Source organism: Rhipicephalus microplus, chromosome 9, assembly GCF_043290135.1.
Source record: "Rhipicephalus microplus isolate Deutch F79 chromosome 9, USDA_Rmic, whole genome shotgun sequence".
NCBI classification, from domain to species: Eukaryota; Metazoa; Arthropoda; class Arachnida; order Ixodida; family Ixodidae; genus Rhipicephalus; species Rhipicephalus microplus.
In genome coordinates this window covers 93,325,217-93,348,526 of record NC_134708.1, presented here as the reverse complement: position 1 = coordinate 93,348,526, position 23,310 = coordinate 93,325,217, and the positions used below count along the sequence as shown (strand labels likewise).

Below are 23,310 nucleotides of genomic sequence, written 5' to 3'. Positions count from 1 at the left end.
TTTGGAAAGAGTAATGACTCCTTAGCACGCAAAATTATGCAAGCATACTACATAAAAAGAAGAGAAATACGCATGTTAATATTACGTCTGTTGCTCTGCATAGAGGGAATTTTGTTATTCAGAATCTTTTTTTGTTTAGAGGCTTTTTTGTTATAATTCTATGTTGTCAATCTTAGCGCGTGTTTTTTGACTAGCATGTGAGGCAATGTTCGTGTGCAAGGTTGCTACGCTTATATATTTTGCAAAATTTTTGAGGATAAAGCTAGTGGCGAGTGACACCCTTTCTGTTTTGTCCTCAATTTTCTTTCCCGATGGCATGCATCTTTTTAGAATTAAGTAAGGATGTACCACTAGCCCAACAAATCGGTTTATTAAGGTGGCGGTCCTACTCCGGCAGCACCTACTCTGCATTTTATTCACTGTTTGCTAACGTTCTATACTCAGCCTATTGATGTGAATTGTATTGCATTAGAAAGCTTACATTCTCCTTTCTAATGACAGCTAGTACAGTCGCCTAGTCTGAAGTGGTTTTAATAGCACTCAAAACAGCGCGAGCCAAGACCAGTGCTTTTGCTGTAAGAGCCCCCGTTGCACTGGAAGCGTGGCAAAACTGTTCTACTTAACCAAATGCGATTTAGTGAGCCTCTTCATAAAATATTATACAAGGCTTCTATGAATAAATGTAGCCAGCAAAGCAATCAAAAAGGCATGCAGGCTTCAAATAAAATGAGCAGAACAATGTAGGTGTTTGAGTGAAAAAGTTTTTTCTTTTTTGTGTAGAACAACATTGAATGGATTTGCAGGCTGCAATGTGCCTAACTTCTTGCAAAGTTGTTACGCGTTCTGACGAGTAGTTCATGAATAATAACTGAATGAATTCACGAATTTATGGATCCACTTGTTCAGGAAGTACCGACTAGGTGGTAAAACTTTCCAAGATGAAAATCTGATATTTTCAATATTGAAGCAGCAAGCCTTTCTATGCAGAGAAAATTGTCATAAGTTAATTAGAAAAATGTATGACAGAGTGATTTCAGCTCATTTTTCCGCTTGCAAGGTTCGGGCAAATTTACTTGTTTCTTTTATTGCTAATTCATAATTATCGCAATTATCGCACATTAGCTCGACTATGTCATGTTTTGTAATTACCAGTGCTCACTAACTTTGCGTAGCAGTGGTTGACTAAAAAATTTTCAACAATAATGAATACTGCAAACAATTTTCGGTGTTGGCTTAATCTATGAAGAGAACCATGAAGATGTCTCGTGTTAGTATTGACGTTCGTCAAAAGTGATGCCGCTAAACATCACTATGCCACCGAAATACGTATGGGCTATTTCTTAAGATTTCAGGCTTCAGTGTCTAGCCCAGTGGGTATACTTAGTCGCTATGTATCAAATGCACAATGTAACCCCATGACGCTGCTGAAAAAAAAAACAAAAGCAAGAGACGGAGTGACAGAAAAAAAAGAAGGGGACAAAGCATGCCACACTCCTGACCAAGTGGTTTGGCAATAGTGCCGAGGATTCCAGGACCTGCTTGGCTGCTCGCCTTTGTAGCCACAGGACTGCAAGTGTTTATAAAGTACACAGAGATCTTGACTTTGCCTTCATTTTTTGAAACTCGTAGGGCATTACCTTGTGATCTTTACATTGCGTAGAGGTAAGGAAGATTTGGCAGTGTGTGTTCCACGTGACACTGGTTGAAGGGTATTAAAACATTGTACCTTTTTCGGGAGACTAGTCTGCACAGGTGAAGGGGTGATGACATGACGCGCGTCGCGTTTTTTTTTTCTTGGGAGAGGAGGGGTGGTCACAAGGCCGAGCAGCCTCTATAACGTAGCACATAGTGGCCATAGTTGTTAACTGAGAGGTAGATTGAATCGTACGCAAACCATTCCTCAACAATACTAAGCCCCCAAATTTTTTATCCCCGCGTGGCGGATGACTTCAGAGGCTACAGACTCACAGTTTCGATTTCGGTCACCTTCATAGAGACGCTTTTCAGACTTTAAAAGGGCCCACTGACACGTTTGTGTATAGTTTGCGGGCAACTTGGTGGAAAACAAACTTGCATGTGCACAGTAACTATATTATAAACTGTGAGTTATGGAGCCATAGTTACCTGACTTCAGCGAAAAGTGCGGATGGCTCCATGAGCTCTATAGCGTTCGCAGCCACGCGCAGCAAAAGAAACGATAAGTGTATTGACGCCGTCTCAAGTTTGGAAACAATATTTTCAGTATGCCAACGTCTTGATAAAAAATGCGTTTGCTAGTGTAATACTTACTCTCAAACTATGGTAACACCTACATGTATTGCAAATGGTCATTGTCTCCTCGAACATCATTAATGTGATGCGATTTGCTTGTAGTTGTGGGCAGTGACTAGTCTTGCAGAGAGGTAGCAGGAATGAAGCTTGAACTGCGCGAAATAGAAAAGATGGTGACCATTTACCTCTAGCAGATCTCAGCTTTGGCAAATAATCGGTTCGCGCATGTAGGTCATGTTATAGCTTACTTTCTAGGCACCCAGCCTTCACTGACCATAGCGGGACACAATGCATTTACTCTCAGCATCGGCCACCATGGACACTTGGAAAATGAGACGTTCGCAGAAAACGTACACGCACTCAAGCGTATTTATCCAAAGAAGTTTTTCGAGTTCTCACTGGGTGCAGCCACAAATGTGTGAGCCGCCTATTCTCCTGCACCTCACAAATGACAAATGCAATACCCGAACTAGTTTTTTAGCTTCCACTCGCTAAGCCAAGGGTCCCAATCAGCTAGTGTGCTGTCCAGACACTCAAGATGGTAAAAGCACTGAGGGGGTGGGAGAGGGAGAGAAAATTTCAAGCTTGAAACAAATGAAACGGAACCTTGAAAAAAAAAGACTGCGCATGAGTTTTCGCGATAACAATATCACATGCTAGCGCTATGAGTACTCACAAAGGTGAGCACTAATGAAGCAATCGTTTCATGTGATCACTTGGTATACCACACCACGGTGCTGCTGTTCTAAAACTAGCATGAAAATATCTACAGTACTATGTGCACAAACTGATCAGTTTCTGACATGTCTAGCGTCTCATCCGTGAAAGCTCAGTAAAAGCGCAGGTGGGGTGCAAAATTTCTGTCTCAAAAATACTTCCAATATTCCATATGCGTTTGTCTTAGAGGATTTGAACGCCGAAGCAGCCATCATTTTCTGCTTCTCGGTCAACTGTACTCCCTCGCCACAGCTTTCTGCACCTCATGCGGTTTGTAAGTTTCTCGGGGATCTGCCCAATTTAGACCAAGCGGTGATGTCACTTGATGACATCATGATTTCAAAAATTTTGGTGATTTATGATGTCAACCAATGATTTTATTTAGCACTTGTGTAGACAGCGACAGGCACTTTTTCTGCTTGATATTGCCCCTAAATTTTCCCCTCCATGTGTACTATGCTGTTTGTTTGTTGGAGCGCGCGAATATTAACTTTTCACACTGAATTGAATACTGCCTAAGGCACAACAAATAATTACCCACATTCTAGGTTTGAAGTCTGCATGAGTATGATATCATAGATTCGTTGTTCAAAGTTCAGCGGGTGCAATTGGCATCTACTTTACGAAATAATTGCGGTTCGAGCGAAACTCGTTTTATAGCTGAAAGAATTGACTCATTTGTTTCACTAAATCTGAGCACTGCATTCGTGTATGTAAGTGTGAAACTGCCCTCTATGTATGAATGCTGCGCTGCTTGACCTCATCTTTATCTCTGTCGGCTCACCACGCCTGCACCACATCATGACCGATGTCACCTTGATCTCTATTTATATTCTTGAAGGTTTTAAGTAACTGTGTGAGAAAGAAAAAGAAAGTAACGAGGCTAGTAATGTTTTGGCTGGCAAATTCTTTCTGCCATTCATGCCGATGAAATCACCATTTTTTTCGCTCACTGCAAGGCATGAAAGGGGGACTTTTTGTAATGATAGCCAGATAGTAGTAAAAAATAGTTTTCCAGGTAGGTTCTGTTTGAAACGACATAAGTATCAAGCGGACCATGCGCAACAACCCCAGTATATGTGCAGTGGGTTCCACTGTTAAAGGGAACGCCAGAGCACGTGTCATCTGCTCTGGTGAATTTTTTACAAACAACCACATGTAGTGGCCACGTAATCAAACAGAGGAGGTGACATTTAACATCCCCTGAAACGGGTTTCCAAACCTCGCCAGCTATCGCTCGTGTTTCTCAACTGACTACATTCCCCCTGTATTATTTTTAGAACGAATATGAATAGCACCGGCAGTGAATAATGCTACCGGCTGGAGAGTAAAGCCCCGAAAAGTGGGCCATCTTAGCACTTCTGTTGAAGGAAGAGTGCACGATGTAAAGCAGAAGTGGAGAAAGGGAAGCAGCAGGACAGGACGTCTGACATCATGCCGCAGGGACGTCTGACATCATGCCCATCAAGGTGCTGCCTCACAAAGACTGGTGTGCAGCTGCGACCAGCATGCAATGTTTCAAAAGTACAAGCAGATCATGAGGAACACTGGAACTAAGGGTTTATCGAAACAGAAGCTGCTCTCAAGTGGAATTTCGATGCTTTCGTCTTTTTTTTCCTGTTTTCTTTAGTATGCTTTAAGCTCAGACAGAGGCATTATAAAGTGATGCACATCAAAGTAATTTGAGTGTAAGAAAGAGGGTATGCTGTAAACGAAATGTCGTAAACTGCAGGTATTCGCTTGTTTGCACGAGGCGAAATGTTGCTAACATAAGTTATACCAGGCTAGGCATTTTACGTGAGTTAGCCTTGTTTTGTTTTGATTTTGCAGCTTAACATTATATTCAAGTGATTTTTTTCTGAAAACCACTGATACAGTTTCTGCATGACGAGGAAGTACATAAATTTTTAATCCTACACGACAAAGTGTAGAGCAAAAAACTAAGCTTGTCATTTCCTAAAAAAATTGAAAAATTTCACTTAAGGCAAATGCATGAAATTAGATCAAGTTTGTTTTGATGTTTTAATTTTAGTACGATCATTCTGATAGAGTGAGCAGCACTCGTTGAGTGATATACTAACCGAAAATTCGGTAGCAAATTTGTCACTTCTTGAATGAACCCATGTAGCCAAATAAAGAGACGCATAGGTGTAGCCAAATGAAGAGACGCATAGATTACAACTTCCAAAAAAACAGTTCACTGGCAATAGCATAATTATGGGATGGTGAATTATTGGTAGTCAACACATGACATAAATGCTGAGTAGCAATGGTTATTTTGCCTCAGGAGGGAAACATGTACGCAAAGATAGAAAACAAGTCTATAACTATTTGCTTTCTTTAATAGACAATTTTTTTCTCTGGAAATATCTGAACAAATGCCAAACTAACATGAAAAAAAACTCTACTCCTTGGTGATTTTAATGTGTACTCCAACTTTACACAACAAAATATAACAAATCTACTCAGACACAACGCCTCCTATGTGAGTGGCATCCTCAGTGTGCACTGGCACCAGATGTGTGGAGGTGACCAAATTCACTGATTGTCTCGTATGTGTCTACTCATCTGGATAGAAGCCGTAATTGTTGTTGCGCGCTGGCTGGCCACGATGGTCTAACCACGACTTGAAAAGCTTTCTCTTCCTTCTCTTTTTTCCTGAGCCAGCGTCATCGAATTACGAAAGTCGAAGGCATGCCCCATTTTGAAGCAGTGTTTGATTAGTTTTGTCTGAAAATGCGTGGTCTTTGTGATGTACCCTTTGTGTCCATTAAAACTAGTGGACCACTTCCTGCCAGTTTTGCCAATATCAGTGGTGTCACAGCCACCGTACAAGAACTTGTAAACAACCCTGTTTCAATCTTTCACCAGTTTTGCCAATATAAATGGTGTCACAGCCACCACACAGAAACTTGTAAACATTCCTGTTTTGATCATTCGTGGGGGTGCTGTCTTTGGGCTTAGAGAACACGTTTACCAAGGTCTAATGAGGGTTGAAAATTCTTTTATTTCCCAGTGGACGGAGTGCTATTCGAACAGAGTCTGAAAAACTGCCAACGTAAAGTACAGAAACAATGGGTATTGCGTTTTCTCGCCGCACACTACTTGTTTCCTTTTGCATGTGTTTCTGGTTGTCATTGATGAACCTGTTCAGACAATGGTTTCATTACAATTCACCAACCACGTTTTCCATTCATATGACTGCAAGTGCTCGTCAGTGATGTATGCGACACGACATGCATGAGTGAAATATGCTGGAAGCGACCAACAGGGGTCAAAGAGCATAAAACAGACATTAAAAGCCACCCATGCCACGCATTATAAGACAAAACTTGTCGAACACTGCTCGATGGCCGGATATGCCTTCGACTTCAGTAATAAGACAAGGCTAGCTCGGGAACAAAAGTGGCGCAAAAGAAATATTCTCGAGTCGCGATTCATTGGTGTGACAAGTTGGCGCGCGACAAGTACCACAGCCGCATACTAAGCGACATACGAGACAAGCAGCCAACTGCCTGAACTCCGCTCATTTGGTGCAAGGCCATACTGAGAATGTCAGCTGCATATTTGGCAGAACTTCTATGTAGTTTTTGCTATATTTTGCTGTGTTAAGTATAAGTCTACATTTTCAATCATGAACTGGCCTGTTTTTGGAACATTTTTGTCCCTGCTCTTTAGCTATAAATCTGATGCATATTGTGGTGTACAAAAACATGCTGATAACTTTATTTTGATATTTTGGATGATTGTTTTTGTTTCAGGTACATATCCACGGGCTAGAGGAAGAAACTAACCTGAAGAATTTTATCTTACTTTATAACCAATGCAGCTGGCGGGAAGTGACAGAAAGGAATACTACGCTGTGTGTGCCATCTGGTTGATAAGCACCATATTATATGGCAATTTTAAACTACTAACAATTTTTTGTGCATCATTTATATTAATTAACTCAACGAACATTGCTACTATGAAAATAACCAGGTAGACTGAATTTGTTTGAGCTGAAGAATTGAAATAAGACTGTAAATATGCTGCAAATGTTGATTCCTTGTCATCATTATTGAGCAAGAAGCCAATCGTTCAGCTTAATAAAGCTTCCCAAATTTTATTTTTCAGGTTACCTCACTGCTGTGTCTTTTCACTGCAGGATTGTTACATAGCTCTCTGTCAGTTCTGGCACAGCTTTCATAGGATGTTGCGGACATATTTGGTCAGCTGATTTTCTGCATTTTTAAAGAGGTGTTTTTATTTAATTATTTTGTTTGCCTGATAAGCTACTAGTATGGGTCTAATCACTTCTTCTTCATAAGGCAGGCCCTCATTGCCAACTGATTGCTTCGCATCATGGCTTGTTCATGGTCGTCACAGCAATAACCCTGCATTTGCCGTTTGCCGACATTGTCGACAGTTTAGGCCTCTTGAGCGTACCTTGGCCTGGCGAGCTTGTTCACTCAAGTCGAACCACATCGGCAAAGTCTCGAGCAAAGACTGGTAACTTCAACATGCTGCTCAGTATGCATATGTGAAATCCACAGGGCATGTGAACTGTTGTGGCGGTATGGCTGTTAGTTGCTTCTCTGATGGTGATGGAGGTTGGTGTACATTTGTCATTCTACTCTAAAAGATTGAATTTCCTGTGCCTGCTGCTGTTCCTGTGCCCACAAGTATGACTTTAGGTGTATCTGTAGTTGATAGTTATTGTGTTAAATTTTGTGACAAATAGGGGTATTGGTCATAATACTTTCTGAATAGCTTTTAAAAATCAACTTCCTTCCAAACAAATTCCGCAAACAAGTAAGTAAATTGCAACTTTTCCAAAGATGCATATAACCACTCGCATCAAAGTACCAACTTGGAAGTTGCATTCACTGCAAATCCAAAAAAAGTTGAAATGTTAAAATTAGTGGCAAACACATCGCAAGAAATGCATAAGTGAAAAATACTAGACAGGTATGCATAGCCGTGCATAACAATCTAAAGATAACTTGAGCTCACCTCTAGCTACAATTTAATAAAATCTGGGCTGAACGAACAAGAATAATTGTGTCAAGGCAGTTTAATCATCCAATGGACAAAAGAACAAAAACCTGGTACTGAACTGAACAAAAAATAGTTGACTCTTTTGTGTATTTATTTCGTGATCAATATTTCTCTCTTGGTTGTGGCTGAGAGGTCACTGTTTTGAGCGAATTACACCGAGCTGTTGCTTCACTCATCGCGTTTGGCTTTTTCTGACCAAGTGTCAGCTACCTTAACTTTCAAAGGCGTACTCTTTATGTAATCAATCCGCCACATATAATGAGCCCCTTTTCACTGAACGCGTGTCAGACAGTAATCATAAATTTCAATTGCTTTCAAACTGATAAGCTTCTTTTGATGTGCAACATGTTTTGCTACCCAGATGTCCACATGGTTTCTGTTTTGTTAAAAGAAGTTCTAGTTTTGAACATTTTAAGCTCCATCAAAACAAGCTGTACCAGAGTGGTATGTAGCAGTTTAGCAATGCTGCTATATTGTTTTTGTTCATGAAATCATGACTTAGACAGTCAACAGCAGTCGCAATCATCATTGTATACAATGCATGCATCACTGTTGAAAAAAATTACCAACAAGGCAATGGCTGTCTATAGTTTTTGTGTCATCCTATGTATTAACACATAGCAGTTTCGCCAGTGTCTTCTTCCTTGCCTATTAACTTTCCTACTGATATTGTTAATACTATAGATAAAGCTTTTTTCGTCAAACATTCGCTAAACACGTATAAACAAGTTGTGTTTTCATTTTGCACATGTATTTGTTTTTTTTACAACCCAGCAGTTGACATAGTATGAAAGAAACTTGCAATATGCCTTGTTCATAATTATTACTGAAGGCTTAAAATGTGATTTGTAACACTCCTCTCAAGTCTTGCTCTGTGACAACGACAAATAAATAAGAAGTGAGTAATTTTTGTAAATAAATGCCTTTTTTTTTCATATGGCACTCAGGCATTTCGGCATGTTCTTTCGTGCCTAAACTGTGTGACTGCATGTCCTCATGTTTGCTGCAATTCTGCAAATAAAAATACTGCACCCTCAACACATGTTCACTCATTGTGTTCATTGCTTACACAGAGCAGAACTACATTTTCAATGCTCCAGAAAATGCAGTATGTATATTACATGCGTTGGAAGCTTTGAAATTTGAATAGTGTGTTTTTTCGTCTTACGGACATGCACAAATCTGTTTTGACATTTTTATAGCTTGGCTGTACCATTACCATTTGTTTATGCATGTACGAATGTGTTGATAACTTGCTTCTGGGAAACAGTTTTTGTGCATGGACAATAATAATGCAATTTTTCAAACCATACAAGAGCTATTTTGTTCTAGGCAGAAGCTTCGGGGCGGTTCCCACCACAAGTCAACAACACGCATTTTATTAATAACGCACATACAATAGTATATATTTTCGCGCACGTCGCGTGACAGTCAACACGTCACACAACGCCCCGCCGCGGTGGTCTAGTGGCTAAGGTACTCGGCTGCTGACCCGCAGGTCGCGGGTTCGATTCCGGGCGGCGGCGGCTGCATTTCCGATGGAGGCGGAAATGTTGTAGGCCCGTGTACTCAGATTTGGGTGCCCGTTAAAGAACCCCAGGTGGTCAAAATTTCCGGAGCCATCCACTACGGCGTCTCTCATAATCAAATGGTGATTTTGGGACGTTCAACCCTACATAACAATCAATCAATCAACACGTCACACAACAATGTTCACATCACGTTATTGGTATACTGACGGTTGCTGGCATGTTGACATTACGTTGCTGCTATGTTGCGAAAACATTGCCGTGATGTTGGAAATGTGACCCTGGACGTTGCCATATCGTCCTGAATGTTACAACGTTATCGTGTGATGAAAAAAAGAGGACGTTAAGCGCGTTTAGGCAACGTCGCTGACTGACATCTGGGCGCTTTCATTCAACGTTTGGATAACATTCTGCGTTACTTGGGTATTCGATGAGAACTTATTGCCACGTGCGTGTTGCGAGGAAGACGAAGACTACAGCGCATGCACGCATCTGCACAGTTTCATGCAGAAAGTAATAACAAGAAGAGGAACACTCTGGTGCGCGGCAAATAAAAATACTGACCTGCTGCTACTTTCTCAACTGCAAAATACTACATCTGTTTTCACGTCATGACAGTATAATTGTACTTAGATTGCAGTCCTTGTAACAAGAACGGGGCTGAAAATATTTCATCAATGTTGATTTCTCACTACCTACAAAGTCAAGGATTTGACCAAAACACGTCTGCGGCGAAGTAACATAAAATAAAAGAAGAGGAGCCACAAAAAGCAGAGAGAGAGAGAGAACTGTAGAAGGTGTTTTGGCCCCACTGAGGAGAGCTTTGTTCGCAGTATAGTCAACAAGGCTCCCACCATTGTGAGCAAGGCTGCATCAACGTCAACAAAATGTTTTTTATGCTTTTTTGTGATCGGTTTTCTCTCCTGATTTTCATGACGCACTTTCAAGGACGCGTGAAAAAAGAACATATTGTCACGGGGTCGTGACGTGGCCGAAGACAGGAGACTTCGTGTTGGGATTTTAACTGTTTATTTGGGCGAACCTGTGCCGGTAAACAGAAAGTTCGATTACAGTAGCAGTCTCGCACAGATAGCAGTCTCAGACTGATAGCGGCGAACGGAGCGTCGGCCTTCGATCAACTACTGACAAGCGGCGAAGCGCGTTGGCAATTATACTCCCGCCGTCGAATGTTCTAGCGCTACCGCTGGCGGCGGCGTACGTTCCAGAACAATCTGTACCATTCGCACAGTGGGCGTGATCTTATCAAAATGATCTACTACAGTCCGGAACCCTCTCGAAAACTGCTGGCGCGGTTTGCGCTGAGAATCGTGTGGTGTTTTGGGACGATAACAAAAGCTTGGGAAATGGAAAGTGGCATTGCCCCCCTCTGAAAAAGGCATCGTCTCGATGCTTTAACTAAAGATGAAGGTACAATAATAATGCAAGAAAGTACAATGAATAAATTACAATACAACAATAATACAAAAAACACTGTTTCAGTTTGTTAACGCGCATGAAACGGCTTTAGGCGTGCGACATGGACGACTTCAGGTCGCGATCGGCGTCGTTGAGAGTTCGTGATGCCGTCGGGGACAACCTCGTAATCAAGTGGGCCGAGACGTCGAACCACCCTGTACGGTCCGAAGTACCGTCGCAGAAGCTTTTCACTTAGTCCACGTCGGCGTATCGGCGTCCACACCCAAACACGTTCACCGGGCTGGTATTCCACGAAGCGTCGTCGAAGGTTGTAACGGTGGCTGTCGGTCGTCTGTTGATTCTTGATACGGAGCCGCGCAAGTTGTCGGGCTTCTTCGGCGCGATGAAGGTACTCGCTCACATCGATGTTTTCTTCGTCGGTGACGTTGGGTAGCATGGCATCGAGCGTCGTTGTCGGGCTCCTTCCGTAGACCAATTTGTATGGAGATATCTGCGTCGTCTCCTGCACCGCCGTGTTGTATGCGAAGGTCACATACGGAAGAATGGCGTCCCACGTCTTGTGTTCGACATCGACGTACATTGACAGCATGTCGGCGATCGTCTTGTTAAGCCGCTCGGTGAGGCCGTTGGTCTGTGGGTGGTACGCTGTCGTCCGGCGGTGGTTTGTTTGGCTGTATGCCAAGATCGCTTGAGTTAAGTCGGCAGTGAATGCCGTTCCTCTGTCGGTGATAAGGACCTCCGGGGCGCCGTGACGTAGGACGATATTTTCGACGAAGAACTTAGCTACCTCGGATGCACTGCCTTTTGGCAGGGATTTTGTCTCGGCGTAGCGGGTGAGGTAGTCGGTAGCTACCACGATCCACTTGTTTCCGAAAGCCGACGTCGGGAACGGCCCCAGTAGGTCCATACCAATCTGCTGGAAAGGTCGGCAAGGTGGATCTATTGGCTGCAGAAGTCCCGCTGGCCTTGTCGGCGGTGTCTTGCGTCGCTGACAGTCCCGGCATGTCCTCACATAACGAGTGACGTCGGTGGTAAGACGCGGCCAGTAGTACCTTTCTTGTATCCTCGCGAGCGTGCGAGAAACACCGAGGTGCCCTGCCGTCGGATCGTCGTGGAGGGCCTGCCGGAGTTCTGGTCGCAGAGCTGAAGGCACCACAAGGAGGTACTTAGCCCGAAGCGGTGAAAAGTTTTTCTTTTGTAGAAGACCGTTTCGTAGAAAAAACGACGCAAGTGCGCGCTTGAATACCTTCGGGACTTCGGCGGTCCTGCCTTCGAGGTATTCTATTAGGGCCTTAAGTTCCGGGTCGGCCCGCTGTCGTTCAGCGAAGTCGTCGGTAGTGATCGTTCCCAAGAAGAAGTCGTCATCCGGGTCGTCGGGTAGCGGTTGGTCGACAGGCGCACGAGAGAGACAGTCGGCGTCTGAGTGTTTTTTGCCGGACTTGTAAATGACAGTAATGTCATATTCTTGAAGTCTCAGGCTCCATCGTGCGAGGCGACCTGAAGGGTCCTTCAAAGTGGCTAGCCAACACAAGGCGTGGTGGTCGCTCACAACTTTGAAGGGCCTGCCGTAGAGGTATGGGCGAAATTTCGACGTAGCCCAGATGATGGCGAGGCACTCCTTTTCTGTTGTGGAATAATTTGCTTCTGCTTTGGATAGCGATCGGCTGGCGTAACTAATAACCCTTTCAAGTCCGTCAGCCCTCTGCACAAGAACGGCGCCAAGACCTACGCTGCTTGCGTCAGTATGTATTTCTGTCTCGGCGAATTCGTCGAAATGGGCAAGTAACGGAGGCGTCTAGAGGCGATGTTTAAGCTCCTGGAAAGCGTGTTCCTGTGGCGTTTCCCACTTGAACTCCACGTCGGCCTCGGTAAGGTTAGTGAGAGGATCGGCGATGCGGGCGAAGTTTTTCACGAACCGCCTATAATAGGCGCACAGGCCCAGAAATCGGCGCACGGCTTTGTCAGTGGGCGGCGGGAATTCGGCGATGGCGGCTGTTTTCCGTGGATCAGGACGAACTCCAGACTTGCTGATAACGTGTCCCAGAAACAAGAGCTCTTCATACGCAAATCTGCACTTTTCTGGCTTCAATGTGAGTCCGGAAGTCTTGATGGCTTGAAGTACAACTTCAAGGCGTCGAAGATGCTCGTCGAAACTCGAGTTAAACACGACGACGTCGTCCAAGTACACAAGGCAAGTCTGCCACTTCAATCCTGCCAGTACTGTGTCCATAACGCGTTGAAAAGTTGCAGGCGCTGAGCAAAGGCCGAAGGGCATCACTTTAAATACGAAGAGGCTGTCCGGTGTTATAAACGCCGTCTTCTCTCGGTCTCTTTCGTCGACTTCGATTTGCCAATAGCCAGTCTTGAGGTCCATTGACGAAGAGTGCTTGGCGTTATGGAGCCGATCAAGTGCGTCGTCTATTCGTGGGAGAGGATACACGTCCTTTCTTGTGATTTTGTTCAGGCGGCGATAATCGACGCAGAAACGTAGGGTCCCATCCTTTTTCTTCACTAACACCACGGGGGATGCCCATGGGCTCTTGGACGGCTGGATAATGTCATCCCGCAGCATTTCATCAACTTGTCTCTTCATGGCCTCACGTTCTCGCGTCGAAACCCTGTATGGACTCTGACGGAGTGGTCTGGCATTTTCTTCGGTTATGATGCGATGTTTCGTTATTGGGGTCTGCCGAATTTTCGATGACGACGAAAAGCAATCTTCGTATTGCAGGAGCAGGGCCTTGAGCTGTTCTTGCTTATCGTTCGGAAGTCTGGGATTCACGTCGAAAGCTATGGGAGGGGCTTGGTGCCTCTGAGCAGGTTCCGCAAAATCGGCGAGGGCAAAAGCACTGGTGGCTTCGACAATTTCTTCGATGTATGCGACCGTTGTTCCTTTGTTCACATGTTTGTACTCATTGCTGAAATTCGTTAGCATAACCGTTGCTTTGCCTCCCCGCAGCTCTGCAATTCCTCTTGCGACGCAAATATTTCGGGTGACCAACAGATGCTGACTGCCTTCAACGACGCCTTTGAAGTCAGGTGATTCAGGAGCGCCGACTGAAATAATGACGCTTGAGCGAGGCGGAATGGTGACTTGTTCTTCCAGCACATTCAAGGCATGGTGTCCAGACGGCGTGCGCGGCGGTAGTGCTTCTTCTGTGGATAACGTTATCGACTTTGTTTTTAGGTTGATGACAGCACCATGGAGGCATAAGAAGTCCATGCCAAGGATGACATCTCTCGAGCAACGCTGTAGGACTATGAAGTCTGTACGATAAATACGGCCGCTAATGGTGACTCTTGCTGTGCAGATTCCTGCAGGCGTTACGAGATGACCTCCGGCTGTGCGGATTTCAGGCCCTTTCCAAGCTGTCCTAACTTTCTTTAACTTCGCGGCGAACGACCCACTGATGACAGAATAGTCGGCTCCAGTATCGACGAGAGCGGTCACACTGTGACCGTCGATAAGAACGTCGAGGTCGCTAGTTCGCCGTCTCGCATTACAGTTAGGGCGTGGCGTCGGGTCACGGCTGCGTCGGCTTGTTCCGCTGCTTCCACGTTGCGTCGTCAGGCCACCTTCAGTAAGTGAGCTTTCGCCATCAGGGCTTTGCCTGGTTGGCGTTGTGTTCGGAAAGCTCCGTCGCGGCGTCGTCGGAGGATCTTCGGTAGTTCGTCGCACAGCAACCGCACCTCCACCGGTTGCTGCCCTTAGTTTCCCGGATACGGGCTAGGAGACCGGCCCCGCATTGGGCCAGAGTACTGTCGGTGGTGCGGTGACGTGCGGCGGCTGGGCGACGGCGAACGTGAAGGGCTTCGTGGTGTCCACCGAGTTCCTGTCAGGTAGTCGGCGATGTCACGTGGTCGTTCTCCTGGCTGCGGACGTGGTGCATCGACGGCGAAGCCACGCAGTCCCATCTGTCGGTACTGGCAACGGCGGTAAGTGTGCCCGGCCTCGCCGCAGTGGTAGCACAGTGGGCGGTGGTCAGGGGTGCGCCAAACGTCGGTTTTCCTCGGCGCACTGCGCTGGCCCGCTGGTGAACGGTAGGTCATCGGTGGGGGTGGTGGCGGCGGTGGTGTCTGGCGACGGAAGTGCGACGGGGCGGCGTTTTGGCGTGGACGGGGAGGAGCGTTGTGGCGCACTGCAGCGGCGTAGCTCATAGTTTCTGGCTCGGGCAGCGGTGTATGGGGAATTCGAAGTGATTGCCGAACTTCTTCTCGCACAATGTCGGCGATCGAATCCACTTGAGGTTGCGCCGAAGGCAACAGTTTGCGCAGCTCTTCCCGCACGATCGCTCGGATCGTTTCACGCAGGTTTTCGGAGTCACTGGTTTGAGCAGCAGCGCATTCTGGAGTCAGGCGACGATTATACTGTCTGGTGCGCATGTCAAGGGTTTTTTCGATGGTGGTCGCCTCGGATACAAATTCTTGGACGGTGTTCGGTGGATTCCTCATTAGTACCGCGAAGAGCTCCTGTTTGACCCCTCGCATGAGGAAACGAACTTTCTTCTCCTCAGGCATGTCTGGGTCAGCGTGACGAAATAGGCGGGTCATCTCCTCTGTGAAAATTCCAACCTTCTCATTCGGTAGCTGAACCCGGGTCTCTAGTTGAGCAGCGGCCCTTTCTTTGCGAGCGACGCTCGCGAACGTTTGCAGAAATGCGCCGCAGAAGACATCCCACGTTCGGAGCGTGGACTCACGATTCTCTAGCCAGGTCCTTGCGGTGTCTTCCAGGTAGAAGTACACACGCCGGAGCTTTTCTTCGTTGTCCCAGTGGTTGAGGGCGGCCACACGGTCGTATGTTTCTAACCAGGACTCCGGGTCTTCGAACGATGACCCATGAAAAATTGGTGGTTTTCTGGGTTGATGCATGACCATCGTGGGCAGGGATGCGGCGGTTGTCATTGTCGCTGCAGTCGCGGTCATGGCCTTGGTCTTCCGCGCCTTGTCTTCTAGAATCCCGTACTCCGGTGGTAGCCCTTGCTGTCGGCGGCTTGTTCGCTGCTCCTGGTTGGCGTCGGTGTCTTCTCCGCGACGTGGGCTGGGTTCACGGCTTGACGGGGGCGTGCGGTACATGAACGAAGCAGCACCTCCACCAGATGTCACGGGGTCGTGACGTGGCCGAAGACAGGAGACTTCGTGTTGGGATTTTAACTGTTTATTTGGGCGAACCTGTGCCGGTAAACAGAAAGTTCGATTACAGTAGCAGTCTCGCACAGATAGCAGTCTCAGACTGATAGCGGCGAACGGAGCGTCGGCCTTCGATCAACTACTGACAAGCGGCGAAGCGCGTTGGCATTTATACTCCCGCCGTCGAATGTTCTAGCGCTACCGCTGGCGGCGGCGTACGTTCCAGAACAATCTGTACCATTCGCACAGTGGGCGTGATCTTATCGAAATGATCTACTACAGTCCGGAACCCTCTCGAAAACTGCTGGCGCGGTTTGCGCTGAGAATCGTGTGGTGTTTTGGGACGATAACAAAAGCTTGGGAAATGGAACGTGGCAATATGCTACAGTAATTAAATAAAATGTGTCTGCTAAAAATACATCACGTCAATGTTCGTTTTTAAGGGACATGATGGCCCGTTCACGTGGTGGTTAAGGCTAAACAAATGTGTAGATGGTTTTTGGACGTTTTACCTCCAGCTTTGAAAGCTCCGATCTTATAAAAGACTGGGGGAGGGGAGTGTTCTATGAATGGCTACGCCAATCTGTGCAAGATAAACTTGTTCAGGCAATTTAGTGCACGTTGTGAGTGTTGACTAATCATGCAAATTACACAGGTGAAAGGGACAGATACAAGAGGATTGGTCCTTACTCTATTCTTCAAGCGGTGCTCTTGTTGTAGCTTCTGCCTTATAGTAGTTTACGTTCTTTATCAATAAAAACTGTGCTTCGGTCACATTACTTCCTGCTTTGAAACAATACTTTTAGTAGGAGCCTCGCTGGTATCATGAAGGTTAATGTATACAAGCAGTATAAACAGAACTGCCCGAAAATGTCATGCAGTTGTAGCTTTGTAGGCCCGTGTGCTCAGATTCGGGTGCACGTTAAACAACAACAGGTGGTCTAAATTTCGGAAGCTCTCTACTACGGCGTTTCTCATAATCACATGGTGGTTTTGCGACGTTAAACCCCACATATCAATCAATCATTTGTAGCCTTGTTCACAACACCCCAAATATAAGGGTGTAAATGGGATGTTGTGAGAGTGTATTATTCACGAACACCTCAGATTTTTAAACTGGAGTGTAAAAAGTGTGTTCATAAGGATGTTTTATTAAATACACTCATTTTACACCCTTTAGGGTGTAAAATGTTTGCAGTGTATGATTATGAAAGATGCTGTAGTGGAGGGCTCCGGAAATTTTGACCACCTGGAGTGCACCCAAATTTGAGCACACGGGCCTATCACATTTCTACCTCCATCGAAAATGCAGCCTCTGCAGCCGGGATTCAATCCCGCGACCAGCGGGTCATTACAGTAATGGAGGAATGCCATGGTCTGTTGAATGAGTTTCGCAATGCAATAATGACAGTTGTTGTTCTTCAACCACAGGCTGTCGGAGATGTCGCAGTCAAAGCCATTGTCCCACTGGAGAAACTCTCAGGCCGAAAGCGCTGCCGCAATTATCACACTGACGCTGCAATGCAACATTGTTGCAAGCGTTTTATATCACAAACTAACTCAGTAGCGTGAAAGTGCCAGTGAATATTGCAGGATTGAATCTTCACCGGTACTTTCATTCCCTTTCGCAATTTAGCACGGCTTGAAAGCTGTCGGATTATAGGTACGCAGTTATGGCCAGCTCTCGGCCTTCGGGCTTTTTTTTTCGTTTGTGTACAGACTGCACCATCGGCCCGAGGACTGTATGCTCCCTCATGTTTCCACTGTTGGAGCTATTTTACGCATACCTACAGCCAAGGTTTCAGGTTTAATGGCCGATTTACGTCACTCACAAGAGAGTGAACGATGTGCGGGGTTAGGTACGATGCGGCGATTGACGTAATTGATAAAGCATTCAATGGAAACTGCACGTGACACCACGACCGGACAGTCCCATATTTGAAGCATCTCTTGCTCTTGCTTTGTATCTCTTGGATCGAGGCGAAGCATCTCTGTGCGGAGGCATTAGTCTGCGCACAGCATAGCGTTTTTGATGCGGCTTGACGGCATCAAAGTCGCACCCACGCTGTTAAACTACGTAAACACAGTTCATCACACCGAGATGCAACGGGCTCTACTTCGCACTTCAACAGCGCCTGCACCAGCACCCCAGCGTCCACCATGCCGATCATCAAACCATGAGGATTGCCAAGTCTCTTCACCGAAGTCCCGTTATTTTCTCTAATGTGGCGTATTACCCATGCTCATGAACATTAGCGTTGTGTTTTTTTGTGTGTGTGTGTGAGAATAGTTGTGTACTTTTTTACCACGTCAGATTTTCGCGTCCATGTCTTACTCGCACGGCACCCACAACAAGCAGGCGGAATCAGCTTCGTATGTTTTAAAGCATTATGTTATAAACTTCTTCGCATAATGAACATTGCTTATAGTTAGAAGTTAGAAGCGCTCGTGCTGCGTTCTTTCTGTGGTTGTCGTGCGTCTTTCATTAGTATATCTTCGTGTTCAAGCAGCACATCACAAATGTCAACATAGGTTACATTGGCTATTAGCCGAGTAAGACTGTGTTTGTTGTTTAAATGTGTCTGTAATGATTACATAAAATGGGAATATTTTGTTTACTCATGAGCAAAAGACACCGAATGACACGCGAAACTGATAGATTGATTGACTGTTATGTTGTAGGCCGAGCCGAGCATCGTTTATTTATTACTAGCGAGAACATAAAACACTCAGGTAAAAACCTTCATACTCCTAAATTCCTTGCCCAAATATCCGCTGACATCTGTTAAAATAGACCTTCAAAGTAGGTTGATTTCCAACGACACGTTGAAAGTAAGTTTGACAGGCTGGATGGGGCCTTGTGCCAACAGCTGAATTTCTCAAACGCAGATCGTAGTATACAATGTCCCCTGGAAACACAAAAACGGCCAATTAAAAACGAATGCCCACTTCTATATATATATATATATATATATATATATATATATATATATATATATATATTCATATATACATAGATATTAATGCCAAGGCTATGACGAGTTGAAAAACAGCGTGATTCAACGCGATGTGCTCTTTCCACAACGACCAGGAAGGCACGTACTTGGCAGAAATCTAATGCATCAACGCTTACTTCGACGTTTTGGCCCCGTGGGACCAGCCTTTTGACGAATACTGGAAATGCATTTCTGGCATCGATTGACCTTCCGCGTACTTCAGATACAGTTTATGTAACAGTTAGAAATATTGCGAAGCTCAAATGCGGAAACTTCAAGAATCGCAACTCAGCTGCTTCGAAAACAGCCTTACCCAGTGCCCCATCCCAGCGAGGCCTATCGTGCTGGCCGCGTCGGTGTATCTGTTACTGGCGCTTTTTACTTGCAGTAGGCACAATTCTAAACGGTAAGAATGACTGTAAAGTACATTTTAGACATCCCTGAGCGTAAATCAACCATTTATCTGCGTGTGTGGTGCTCGCGCAAGGAGCAGCGACGATCGATGTGTCGTGCTTTCAGCAACGTAGGCTGTCACCGAAAGCCTCCTTCTGAGCGCAGGAGCCAGTACTTCTCTGACTCGTATGTAAGAACACGCAATTTTGAGTTGGTAATTTGGTATGCGTTAGTGAACTAACATACTGGCATACTTTTTCAGCGGAATGCATTAGTTATTTCTTTGGCGGTTTCTTAGTTGCAGGTATCGATATAACTGCAAATATGTAATCTGGCACGCCAGATGTGTACTGCTACATCGTCGCTAGTGCGAAAGAAAAATACTCGATATTCACTCGTGTGCGTGGATATCTACCAAACAAGACATGTACATCATCTGCACTTGTTGACCAGTAGCAAGTGCTAGAAACGACTATCAAAGAAAAAAACTATCAGCAGCAACAGCTGACAATCTGCGCTCCTCCTCCAGTCAATTTAAAAGTTTTCAGAGTTAAGATATACATGCTTCAAAAAACTTTGCGCTCTTCACACGTCATTTGGTGCCCGGAAGCTACTCATCACTGTCGAATCAAGACGGAACTGTTATTTTGAAAGGAAAATTGTGCAAGTCTTGACTGTGTGACTTGAAAACATGAAGGTGAATGGCGCGTTCTCGGATAAGTAGTCATTTTACAACATTGTAAGCATGTTCTGGCGTGGTGTAGTGGGTTGCGCACTTAGTTCGACATCAGAAGGTAGCAGGTTGAAATCATTAGGCGGTGTTTTATTTTTTTATTTCTTATTGTTATGTTTTTATTGTGAATGCGCGCTATTTTACTTCTATATTAATTTATTTATGCGAATAACCCTGTGAAGCCATTTTGCGAACTGTACTGGGACGCTGCCGCTCCAGCGGCCCAGTACCTGCGCTGGGAGGCGCTGGTACCAGTGCCATACTGGGTCCATAATCAGGCACGGCGCTGGACACTGGTTCCCAGTGGCGCTGGTTTTTGCAATAAGAAAAGCGCTTTTAATGAGCTAAACATTGCCTCAAGACGCCCTTGGCACTTGCCCATTTCGACGAATCAGCCGAGATAGAAATACACACTGACGCAAGCAGCGTAGGTCTCGGCGCCGTTCTTGTGCAGATGGCTGACGGACTGGAAAGGGTTATTATTTACGCCAACCAATTGAAGCCAATTATTGCGCAAGAGAAAAAGAGTACCTCGCCATCATCTGGGCTACGTTGAAATTTGGACCCTATCCCTACGGCAGGCCTTTCAAAGTTGTGAGCGACCACCACGCCTTGCATTGGCTAGCTACCTTGAAGGACCTATTCGGTCACTACACACGAAGGAGCCTGAGACTTCAAGAGTACGATATTATCATCGTTTACGAGTCCGGCAAAAAACTCCCCGACGCTGACTGCCTCTCTCGCATGCTGTCTTCCCACCACCGCTTGACAATCCGGGTGACGAATACTTCTTAGAAATGATCACTGTAGACGACTTCACTCAACGACAGCGGGCTGACCTGAAACTTAGGGCCCAAAAAGAATACCTCACAGGCAGGACCGCCGAAGTTTCGAAGTTATTCAAGCGGGCACTTGCGTCGTTCTTTCTGCTGAACGGCCTTCTCCAAAAAAAAAAAACCCTTCTCACCGCTTCGAGCCAAGTACCTTCTTGTGGCGCCTTCAGCTCTGCGACCAGAACTTCTGCAGACCCTGCACGACAATACAATGCAGGGCACCTCGGTGTTTCCCTCACGCTCGCGAGAATACAAGAAAGGTACTACTGACCACGTCTTACCGCCAAAGTAACTAGTTTTGTGAGGACATGCCAGAATTTCCAGTGACGCAAGACACCGCTGACAAGACCAGCGGGATTTCAGCAGCCCATTGAACCGCCGTGGCGACTCTTCCAGCAGATCCGCATGGACCTACCGGGGCCATTCCCGACATCGACTTTCGGAAACAAGTGGAGCGTGGTAGCTACCGACTACGTTACCCGCTACGCTGGACAAAAGCACTGCCCAACGATAGCATTCGAGGTAGCTATGTTTTTGTTCAAAACATTGTCGTACGTCACGGCGCCCTGGAGGTCCTCATCACCGACAAATGAACGGCATTTACTGCTGACCTAACACAAGTGATTTTAGCTTAGAGCCAGACAAGCCACCGCCACACTACAGTGTACCACCCACAGACCAACAGCCTCACCAAGCGGCTAAACAAGACAATCGCCGGCATGCTGGCAATATATGTCGATGCCGAACACAAGACGTGGGACGCCATCCTACCGTACGAGATCTTAACATACAACACAACGGTACAGGAGACGACACGGATATCTCCATACAAATTGGTTTACGGAAGAAGCCCGGCAACGACTCTCTATTACAAGTTACCCAACGTCACCAACGAAGAAAACAGCGATGTGAGTGAGTACCTTCAACGTGCTGAAGAAGCCCGACAACTCGCGCGTCTCCGTATCAAGAATCAACAAACGAACAAAAGCTGTCGTTACAAACTTCGACGACGCTTCGCGGAATACAAGCCCAGTGAACGTGTTTCGGTGTGGACGCCGATACGCCGACGGGGACTCAGTGAAATGCTTCTGCGACGATACTTCGCACCTTACAAGGTGCTCCGACGTCTCGGCCCACTCGATTACGAGGTTATTATCGACGGCATGATAAACTCTCAACGACGCCGGTCACGACCTGCAGTCGTCCGTGCTGCGCGCCTCAAGCCATTTCATGTGCGTTAACGAACTGAAACAGTGTAATTTGTTGTTGTATTAGTGCTGTATTGTAATTTATTGCTTGTATCTTTTGTATTATAGTTGTACTTTTATCTTCCGTTAAAGCATCGGACGATACCTTTTTCAAAAAGGGACAATGCCACGTTCCTTTCTCAACTTTACTTATCGCCGCAATAAACAACGTAGTTCTCAGCGCAAAATGCGCCTGCAAACTTTGAGAAGCTTCAGGACTGTAGCAGGTAATTCTTCAAAAATCACGCCCGCTCCGTGTACTATACAGGTTATTATAGAGCCTACGTCACCACTAGCGATAACGCTAGAACAATCTATGGCAAGTGTATAAATTCTGACGCGCTTTGTCGCTTGTCAGTTGATCGACGGCTGACAATCTGTTCACGGCCATCAGCGGAGGTCTGCTACTGTGATCCTACTTCCCGTTTATTGGGCACAAGTTCGCCAAAATAAACAGTTTAACCTTCATCGTACTATCTGCTTCTTTGTCGACCTCACGACCCTGTGATAATATATAAATAAATATAAATGAATAAATATATATATGAGTGTGTGCTTTGAACTGGTCGGTTTTAGCTCTGGCATTGCTTTAATAAACGTTTGTCAGGTTCACCGCTAAAAGTCTGCTACCATGTGTTACAAAGTGCTGGGTCCCTTTCAAACCTTGTACTCCACACGTGAGCCTAAGTTCGCCATAAACGATGCTCAGCGATGCTGCGTAGCGTATTGCCCCCCCCCCCTACTTCCTCTGCCCACTGTCCCACAGTCTCAAGAGAGTGGGACCCAGCCATCTTCAGTGGTACCACAGAGCAGGTTATACAGGGATGGCTGTCTTAGTACGAATGAGTAGGCATCAATGTTAGGCAGGATGACAGCAGCAAACTTGGCCACGTCTACTTTTACCTCAGCGATCAAGAAACTAATTCGAAAACTTTGAGAATGAAGCTCAGCTTACTAATCAGGCCACTTTCAAGACCACCTTGGGGG

At 45.7% G+C, this 23,310-nt stretch overlaps 1 protein-coding gene across 3 annotated transcripts in view; it reads right to left on the bottom strand.

The window, feature by feature from the left end:
- Nucleotides 1-18,785: 18,785 nt before the first annotated feature.
- Nucleotides 18,786-23,310, bottom strand: part of LOC119165550 (uncharacterized) — a 50,741-nt gene continuing 46,216 nt past the window's right edge. For all 3 annotated transcript variants that reach the window (XM_075872886.1, XM_075872885.1, XM_075872887.1), the window contains one exon: nt 18,786-19,030. In XM_075872886.1, the coding sequence (XP_075729001.1) occupies nt 18,873-19,030 (158 nt within the window). In that variant the 3' untranslated portion in view covers nt 18,786-18,872. The remainder of the gene's footprint in view (nt 19,031-23,310) is intronic.